This window comes from Cyprinodon tularosa, unplaced genomic scaffold (genome assembly GCF_016077235.1).
Source record: "Cyprinodon tularosa strain WSP-4 unplaced genomic scaffold, ASM1607723v1 ctg417, whole genome shotgun sequence".
Lineage (NCBI taxonomy): Eukaryota > Metazoa > Chordata > Actinopteri > Cyprinodontiformes > Cyprinodontidae > Cyprinodon > Cyprinodon tularosa.
In genome coordinates, this window is record NW_024039138.1 from 1,263,070 (window position 1) to 1,273,019 (window position 9,950).

At 39.3% G+C, this 9,950-nt stretch overlaps 2 protein-coding genes and 1 pseudogene across 5 annotated transcripts; all 3 read left to right on the forward strand.

Annotated features, from left to right (window-relative positions):
* Window positions 1-194: 194 nt before the first annotated feature.
* On the forward strand, window positions 195-1,044 carry LOC119792343 (gamma-crystallin M2-like). 4 transcript variants are annotated; one of them, XM_038298945.1, is made up of 3 exons: window positions 195-208; window positions 283-533; window positions 780-1,044. In XM_038298945.1, the coding sequence occupies exons 1-3, from the start codon at window positions 200-202 to the stop codon at window positions 1,042-1,044; spliced, it is 525 nt and encodes a 174-aa protein (XP_038154873.1). In that variant the 5' UTR covers window positions 195-199. The 4 variants fall into 4 exon arrangements, with proteins under 4 accessions (XP_038154873.1, XP_038154871.1, XP_038154874.1 ...); XM_038298943.1 differs by having other exon boundaries at window positions 283-525; window positions 769-1,044; XM_038298946.1 differs by having other exon boundaries at window positions 283-516; window positions 769-1,044.
* Window positions 1,045-4,042: 2,998 nt separating this feature from the next.
* On the forward strand, window positions 4,043-4,938 carry LOC119792338 (gamma-crystallin S-1-like). The gene is made up of 3 exons (XM_038298936.1): window positions 4,043-4,110; window positions 4,181-4,423; window positions 4,630-4,938. The coding sequence occupies exons 1-3, from the start codon at window positions 4,102-4,104 to the stop codon at window positions 4,897-4,899; spliced, it is 522 nt and encodes a 173-aa protein (XP_038154864.1). The 5' UTR covers window positions 4,043-4,101; the 3' UTR covers window positions 4,900-4,938.
* A 3,689-nt stretch (window positions 4,939-8,627) lies between these two features.
* LOC119792331 lies at window positions 8,628-9,950 on the forward strand (annotated as a pseudogene).

Consider the following 9,950-nt stretch of genomic DNA (forward strand, 5'->3'; position numbering starts at 1 on the left):
GTGTTCCAGCATGTGTTTTGATTGAGACTCATTATCAAGCTGGAACAGAGGCAAATCAAATGACACCAAGCTGTTTCTGCTGATATGCAAATCTAGCTCATTTGGGTATCAAAGATTTTTGCCATGCTCTGCAGATTTTCTTTATGGATAAATACTTTGATCGGGCTGCAGCAAAGAATCAGGTTTACCGGGCATCCAAATGGGGAAGGTAAGATCAAATCTACAGCAGCTTAAAAAAAAAATATATATATATATATATATATTGTTTTCCCACTCTGACAGATCACTTTTTATGAGGAGAAGAAATTCCAGGGTCGCTGCTACAACTGCAGCAGCGACTGTGCAGACCTGCACACTCACTTCAGCCGCTGCAACTCCATCCGGGTGGAGAGCGGCGTTTGGGTGATTTATGAAAGGCCCGGCTACAAAGGTTTCCAGTACATCCTCAGCCCAGGGGAGTATGCTGACAACCAGCAGTGGATGGCCTTCAGTGACAGCGTCAAAGCCTGCCGTGCTGTGAAGAACGTGAGAGTGTGGATCACAAATTTAAAATCCTTGCAAAAAAAAATTTGTATTTAGACCTTTAGCTTCTTTATTTTTTTTGTTTATGGAGAATGTAAATTAACATTATTATTCTAATAACTATGTATTCATTGTTGCAATGCTATCTGCAGACACAATATCAGCAGCAAGGCTAATAATTATTATTTAAAAGTATAATTTATTATTATCCTAGGAATTACTCTCTTTCCTGCATTTGTTTTTTAGATTTACGGTAGTTCCTGGAAGCTGAGACTCTATGAGAGACCTGATTTTGAAGGGCAGGTGGTAGACTGCACCGATGACGACCCCTCAGCATATGACACCCACAAGATGCGCGAGGCCTACTCCTGCGTGGTGACAGATGGCGCCTGGGTGCTATACGACCTCCCAAACTACAGAGGGCACCAGTACCTGCTGGAGAGAGGAGAATACCGGCAGCACAGCGACTGGGGGGCATCTTCGCCTGGTATCGGCTCCTTCCGCAGGATCACAGAGTTTTAATCCCCATGGAAAGTACTTTTAAATTTCTGCGCAACCAATAAATTTAAAGCAAAGCCTGACTTGTGTCTTCATAGAGTTTAGGGAAATGTCTTGTGGGCTATTACATTTTAAACAAAATAAAAACTAATTAATGGGTCATATTTGAAAAATTTATTTAGGACTTAAATTGTTTTGGACGTCATAAAAAGGAAAATTTATCAATAAAAGTGACATTTAAGTCAGTGTGCGAACAGCTCATTACAGCCTCTTTTGGCCGTGCAACAGGCTCATTATTATAGGGTTTTGGTCCAATGTATCTTCATCTCTTCGTTGTTTGAATAAGCATTGGTATCCATTGTTTACTGCTATAAAGTTAAAGAGGCTCTCCCATGTTACATCACTCCCTATGTCCATTTTATTTATGAAAGTAAAATTGAATGATTAAAAAATAATCCAAACAGCCTAAAAAGTTTATATATGGCATTTTGATTCAAAAAACATTTTAAATACTGATAAAAGTGAGGCTCTATTCTGCAGTCTGTGTGTTAAGGTTATTTACAGTGTTCTGGTCAGAAGTTTACATGCATTTATTTTAACAAAAAAATAAACTTAAATAAAATGTATTAATCTGTGGAGTTAAAACTTCACAGCTTAGAATAAAAAAATTGCTTTCATGTCTTTTAATAGATTATTCTGTTCTGGTCACAAGTTTACATGCAGTCATCCACATGGATGCCATGAAACTTTGACTGACTTTGAACCTATAGTTTATAAAAGATTAATAAACTTTAAGTCAATGCTGATCAATAATCTTCTAATTAGCCTGTTTCATCTTGCTTTAGATAAGTTCTCATGTTTATTTAGAATTTATTCAAGTGTCTAGTTAGTCTTTCCTAACTAGTCTTGCCTGCAAGCTGAAATCTCACGGTATTGTGCATTCATACAAGAATCCTTCTTGCACTGCTTCCCTTTCGACCAAAGCAGCAGGAGCGGGACAAGTTCAGTATTGTGTTTTAAGATGGGACATATAGCTGTGACAATAAGAAGAGCCGCTGAACCCACAGCTGAAACCAACATAAACATGGCAGTGCAGAAGGAAGGGCACATAGCCGCTGCTAACACATCTGCTTTCCAGAATCCAAAATTGAATCTTTGAAAGCACATTACGAAACAACAAGTAAGGCATGGTATCTGCTGAAATTAATTTATCAACATGTTTTGCAAAAACCAAGCTTTTGTAGATTGGCATTAGTGTCAGGATTTGGTTGAGATTTGGGGACCCAAATGCAGAGGCAGAGATGAGTTTTTTGTAGATTTAATGAGAGGTAAACAAACGACTGAAGCAGGAATCCAAAAATCCCAAAAAATCCAACTCTAAAAAAGTTAAACAAACCAGAAACCATGGAGGCATCAGGGGAAAACAATCATGACGTGGTAAGACACTGTAAGACAGTTTAGGTCGAAGTTAGAGGAACCAGCACTAAGGAACTGTATAAGGAGTGTTTTTATGTGAGACTGAACAAAGAGAGGGCTAACGAGCAGACTGGGAGCAGGTGTGAACAGAGCAGACAGGAAAGGAGCTAGGGAAAAAGGAGAACACAAGAGGGTAGCAGAGGGCAACAAATAAAAACCTGAAAACTGAAAAATAACCAGAGAACACAACAAAATAAGAATTAAACCACTAAAACTAGAAAACATGGAGCAAAGTAAAACTGAATACTCAAAAGAAAACATAACAGAACCAAGACTGGAGGATTATGCTAAATACTCCACCTTTCCCTAAACAAAACCTAACTACTACACATTATTAATCTAGCTTTCCAGGTTATATTCCATCATTATCATCCTGCTAAATTTATGCAATGTACTTGCCCCTCTCACAGCAAAAAAAAAAAAAAAAGCATGTTGCTGCCACCACTGAGCTTAATAGCTGGTGCAACACTTGTAGGTTCAAAAGCCTTCCTTTGGCTGAAAAACTAAACTGGTTTTACCATAAGACTTGATAGTGTGTTTTTTTGTAGAGCACCTTACTTGAAAGTATAAAAAATAATAATACTGCAGACATTTAGTTCCTACAGTCATCCTAGACATCAACAACAATAATAATAATTTTAATATTTTTTCTCATAAAACCCTTTAAATCAGATCTCAAAGTCCTACAAAGAAACGATTAAAACTGATAAAAGCAGATATACAGTGAAACAACAATAACACAAAATAAAATCATATACCGTAAAATATAATTGATAGGCTTTAGTGAATAAGAATGTTTTGTTCTGGGGCTGCTGAGGATTGGTATAGGTGGATCAGAGGGTTCTGTATCTTCCGGGCTACTAGAAGAGTTCTTTAAGATATGTTGGTGCATTGCCATGAACAGTCGGAAATATGAGGAGAGGGCTTAGAATGTGGCACTCATGAAAGCTTTTTGTCTGGTCAGAGAGGACTAATCTAATGCTTTTTGCCTTCTTTGAAAAATACATAAATTATATGGAATACACAACAGGGGGAATTTAAGCGGAGGTGGAGGATGACCCTAACCTGGCCACCCTACAGTGAACGGGTTTAGATCAATCACCCTAGTAAGATCCAGACGTAAATCTGTTGGAAATGTTCAATTTGCACCACATTCTAGAGGGCAGTTATGATAAAAAGATAAACCTCCTATTTGCTTTTTATAAGTAAAACAAAGTAACCTTAAAAGCTTGATGCTGGGTAATGCCGGGGCGATCCAGGATCTGTAAATTCTCTGGTGCCTTCCTACCTTCCTGCTAGGTCACTGACTCAGCTCTAGACGCTTCACTACAGCCCAAATGCCCTGCGGTGCCCTTGTTTTTGTCAGCATGCTCTGTTGCATCCAGAGGCTTTGGGATGCTTTGCATTTGCTTTGTTCAGGAAAAGGGAGTCACTGCTTCAGAACAATGTGAGCAGCCTGGATCAATTTTTGAATCGCTGATGAAAAATCCAGCTCACACAAAGCAAACCATGTGCCTTGCTTCATTGTTCTAGTTCTGTATAAAGAGAATAACGGATGTAGCAGGTGGAATATTTTATTTAACATCAAGCTGATTGATATGAACAATGGAAAAGGTAAAGCATGATAATCTAATAAATGCATGGATGTTAGAGTCACAAGCCTAATCCAATGCCTCTGTTATAGATTATCTTCTACGAGGACAGAAACTTCCAGGGTCGATATCATGAGAGCAGCAATGACTTCAGCGATCTGCACACATACGTCAGCCGCTGCAACTCCATCAAAGTCCTGGGAGGATTCTGGGTGGTGTATGAGAAACCAAACTTCATGGGCCACCAGTATGTGCTGAGCCCAGGGGAGTATCCGGAACACCAGTACTGGCTGGGCATCAACGATGCAGTCAGGTCTTGTCGAGTGCTTAGGCATGTAAGTTCCCCAAGCCCATCAGTGCCCAAGCTACTATCCTACAACTCTTAAATGCATTCATTCTCTAACACACCATGTCTTGAAGAAAGGATGTTTTTAAAAGTTGCAGGATGGTAACTGGAATTAAACATTTCAGGCATCTGACTTTGAATTCCACTTTTCCTGCATTCTACAGTGGGTTTTTTTTTCTTCTTTATCCTGCCAAGGTGGGGAATGAATGGAGGATGAAGATTTGGGAGAAGCCAAACTTCGAGGGCGAGTCTGTGGAGCTCTCAGACAACATGCCCACCTTTAGCGAGCGATGGCAGAGCCGCGATGTTCAGTCATGCAAAGTGTTTGAGGGGGCTTGGATTTTCTATGAGCAGCCCCACTACAGGGGGCGCCAGTACCTACTGGAGAAGGGAGAATACAGACGGTACTCTGAGTGGGGGGGCAGGCAGCCCAATGTGGGCTCTGTGCGTCGGGTGAAGAGCTAAAATCATGGGAATCTTGGTAATAAAGAAATAATGAAAATTCTATTATTTTTTTTTTGTCATTTATTCACACTGTTATCAACAATCCTTAGTTTTATTATAAAGAAAATATCATCCAATCAGAATGGGTTATTTCTAAACAATATAGAGAAAATTAATTCTTAAACTTCCAGTTTAAGCCTTTGTCTTTAGAAGTCTTCAAATGTCTCTGCTATTAAAAAGAAAAACAAAAGAACTTGTCCCCTCTTTTTTCTTTTTACCTTTTTACACTTTTATTTCAAATAAGATAAACAAAAGAAAACCTGTGCATATATACCAAAAATACATTTTAAACCATGTTTAATCTATCAAAGGAAAGGGCTGTCAAATTGAACCTGGCCATACCTATGTGCTCCCCAACAGCTGCCATCAAAAGTTTAAATCTTTGGCCTTAGTGTGAGGAAATTCCACGGTGATTTATTCAAAATTGTCTTACTTTAGGTAAACAGGACCTTTATACAGTCATTCCTCTATTTAAAACCAGATGTTGAGTTCTCTTAGTTTAATTGAATTAATCTGTTTATTTTTAGTAAATAAGAGGGGAACTCGGTAGACATTTTCAGAACTACTGGCTCCATAAAACACAGTGTTCCTAAAAACACAATAATGGATGCAATATTTACACTACAAAACATGTAAATCTAAGTAAGTTAATTTTTCTTAAAATAAGTGATTTTTTTCTTGAATTAAGCAGGCGAGTAAGGCTCTTTGCCAATGGAATAAGACAATTTACATTTGAAATAAGTAAAACCAAGTCCATTGTCTTATTTTGAGTCAATAATATCTAATCATCTTATTTTAATGGTAAAAATACTAATTCCATTGGCAGATCATGTTATTTACCTATTCAAATTAGGGGTGGATAGATTTAATTTGAGAAACTTCAACTTATTTTTAGATAGTTTTTTGCTGTGTAACCCATACTTTTCATGTTGAATTATCTACTCTTAACTTAACTGGGACGAATAAAGTTCCCAGTACTTCAGATGTCATCCTTACTTCTTCTGTGACTGTATTTGTCATGAACCAAGGACAGATGGACCCAGTATTCAGGAGAGACAGTCAGTAGGAAAGTTCAAAAGGTTTATTAAAATAAAAACAAAACAAAAGCGGAGCTGTGGCTCGCGGACACTGCAGGCAGGGGGGGCGGGGCACCGCCCAATCTCAGACACTCTAGGGAGGAAACACAGGTAAGTGACCACGATCAACCAATAGAAGATTAACTGTGTTGGTCACTTACCTGGTTCAACAGTCCAGACCACAAGTGTCCCAGTGCTGCAGTCCCAGAGGTGATGGTGGAAGCTGATCCTGGTCAGGGATCCAGAACAGACAGAAACAGGCAGGATCCAGATCAGGCAGGAACAGAGACAGGAGGCAGGGTCCAGACTTCCAGGCATCCACAGGCTTCCAGGAGGGTTCAGAGTCTTACTGGGACCAGAAGCATGACCAGGTGGTCACGCACAGGAGCAGACAGGATCAGGTGCAGACAGGCAGGCTCAGTGGAAGAGGGTAGCCGAGACAGGACGTGGAACCGGAACTTGAAGCAGACTATAAACTGGTCTCCACCCAGGAGCCAGGCTTACTTAGATAAAAACTGAACCCCCCCCATAATGAGCCAAAAACCCAGAGGACTCCGCAGGGGAGGAACAGTGGACGATCAGGAGACGAGACAAACACTAAAACCCTCTTTCCACTGGCAGCTAGGATCCAGGACATGAACCAAATAAAAACTGAACAGAAAGACTGACAGAAAGACAAGCAATGATCTGGCCCTGAATGCTCAGGCTGAACTGAATATAAACCAGAGCATCCAGGTGAGGGGAATAAATTATAATTGAGGCAGGGAAAGAAGAGGGCAGGTGAGAGGAATTACTAATTTGGGGAGAGCAAACAGGCCAGATCATGACAGTATTACTTTTGGAGTAATTGCAATTGTTTTCTCTATAGGCCTATTTCTGTAGAATGGCTCAAACTCTGGGCTGCTGATTCCCATTAAATTACAACAATGTAAAGTTCAATGATTTCATGGTAGTGTCCCATAAAGTTTCTGTAGATGAAGTCATGATTTGCTTCTATTTGAGATATTTTAGCCTATTTTAGTAAGCAGAAGAAGTCCAAAACAGCTGAAATCCATAAGGGGATAAATGCAAAATGACATCTGTTAAATGTTATAAAAGATCAAAATGTAAAATATCAGCATCATCTTATCCAAAACCATGTTAAAAAAAAAATTGTAGAATCAGCTGGCACATTAATGGAAGGCTCATTTGAATGACAACAGTTATGCTTGCATTGCATTTCGTCAGTTTATATAAAGGTGGGACATCTGGGTTGCAGGTGAATGGGGGGGGGCTTTAATTTTATTTTGTGTTTTGGAAGATAAGGTAGCCTTATTATTGAGCACACAGGGAAGATGAGTAATAGACATTTTCACTTAAAACAGTGAAGACAGCTTAGCCTTTTAAACACCCTCTAACTGATGATCAGTTTAACTTGCTTTAAGCTAAATTAATTTCACAGCGGCTGCTGATCTGATCCTGAGATCAGTGCCTCTGTTTCAATTAAACAACAGGTGAATTTTTAGACCAGAAAATCTACATCAAGCTGGGTGGAAACAGTTTTAGAATAATGTCAAATATATTAATTGCTTGTCTAAGATCATTCATTAGGAATGACCTTGGTTAAATTCTTAAAATTTTATCGTCTAATTTGTGTCTCTACCTTCACCCGCTTATTATTGTTGTTATTATCATTGTGGTTGTAGATAAGGACCTTTATAATAATTTTCTTTACTAAAACTTTTTTGGGGCAGCTTTAAGACAGAAAAACAAATGAAAACAATACCATGTTTGTTTGTTTTTTCATATGTGAAGAAAAGCAAATTAAATAATAAATAACGAAAATTTGTTTCAGCAATATAATTGAAATCTTGTTTTTTAAAGTTATTGTCATATCGTGTTATTTTGATTATTAGGTATTTGATTTATTTTATCAAAAATAGTTTAATCATATGATGAGATTTGAGGTTATATCTTGAATCCTGGAAATTTCAAAATATAATATACAGTGAATTCCGTTGCAATTTATAATTTACTGTTATACAAAATGTATTTTGTTAATTTAATCAAATTGGATGTGATTTTATTGACCATGAAATATTAATGACTAAAACTGGTCATTCTCATTTTCTACCACTGGAGGACGACAACAACCCGCAGCTTGCAACCTTGTCTTGGGGTAAATTTTACTGCCAAAGGTGCACAAGGCAACAATAAAAGTTTTATTAAATGGTATATTTTTAAAAAACAAAGCAGTTAAACATAAAAATACAATTCTTAGACATTAAAAGCTTTAACATGTGACTAAAACTTCCAACAGATAAATAAATGAGAGACTCCAACATCAGCTGCAGAATAGGAACACCAGGAGCCATCATAGGACTGACTGTGCACTCTTAAACCACAGCCAGCTACTAGCTTTTAAACTGTCCATTCTTGAGCAGTGGTCTTAGACTCCATATAGGTTGGCATTTTTTTCTAAAATGGCTTTATATTAAATTATATCATACAAATGAATGTTAGAGCAACCTAAAGCATAGAATTGCCTAGACCTTTAAATGAGAGGTATTTTGTCTCTCGTCCAGCTTGTTAAGTTTTTGCCAGAGGTACTGGCAGCTATGGTTGTGGCTATAGATGCTTCTAACCAAGAATCTTGCTTATAGCCCTTTTGTTTACAAGGACAAGAACTTCTAAGGTTGATCCTTTGAATGCAGTAGCGACTGTCCTGACATCTGTCCTGACATTTGAGTAGAAAGTGGATCTATGAGAGACAACAGTATGTGGGCTGCCCGTACATCCTCTTTAAAGGGGAGTACCCGACGTTCCAGAGCTGGAACGGCTTCATGACACGTCTGTCCTGGCAGGTGTTTCTCAAGAAACAAAGCTATATGTCTTAGATTGATCTCTGCCTCAGCACAACTGAATTCAATGATTGTATTCCATCGTCAATAGCCACCAAGTACCACAGACTTCTGTTAAACACCCATTTGTTCACGTCAGGTGTAGTAGCGGTAAAACATGCAGGACCAGGGTTACAGACACTTGCTGTACATGTTAATGACGGTGGCATGGTTATGAATTTACCTTCATTAACAGAATTCTTAATTGCTTAATTTCTAAGCCATCCATCAGGCACAGGATCCGCATCGAAGAATGTCCGGACTTCAGCGGCCAGCTGATGGAGTTGAATCAGAATCAAGTTTATTGCCAAATAGGTTTGCACTTACAAGGAATTTGATTTGGTGTTGATGGTGCAGACAATTAGATATATACACAGAATACAGGATCTATAGTTGTATACAATATAAAACATAAGATATACTATAGTATACAGCTACTGTATGTACCATGTGCACAGTAGGCTATGCGTTAATGTAACGCAGGAGGTCTGGAGATGTAGCTTGTAGGTCCTGAACGGGGGAGGGAGAGGCGAGGCAGTGCCAGTGTCACGGGGGGGCTCTGGGCCTTGTCGATAAGGCTGGTAGCAGATGGGAAGAAACTGTTCTCATGCCGTGAGGTTTTGGTCCTGATGGACCGTAGGCCCTGCCACAGGAAAGTGACTAAAATAGTTTGTGGGTGGGGTGCGAGGGATCAGCCACAATCTTCCCTGCATGCCTTAAATGCTGCACTCTGCTTTTGTTCTTGGCGGTGGCACCAGAGTACCAGATGGTGGTGGAGGAGGTGAGGATGGACTTAATGATGGAGGAGTAGAACACAATCCTTGCCAGATTGAATTTATTCAGCTGAATGACAGCTTGTCCGACCTGCAGGACCGTTGGTGCCACAATAAGGTCCACTCAGCCTACGTCTGGGATGGGATCTGGATCTATGAGAATCCAAACTACAGGGGGAGGCAGTATCTGCTGGAACAAGGTGAATACAGACGTCAATCTGAGTGGGGGGGCTCTCCATCCGGCTTTAGGCCCAATTGGACGTGTTATAGGCTGGACTTCATAA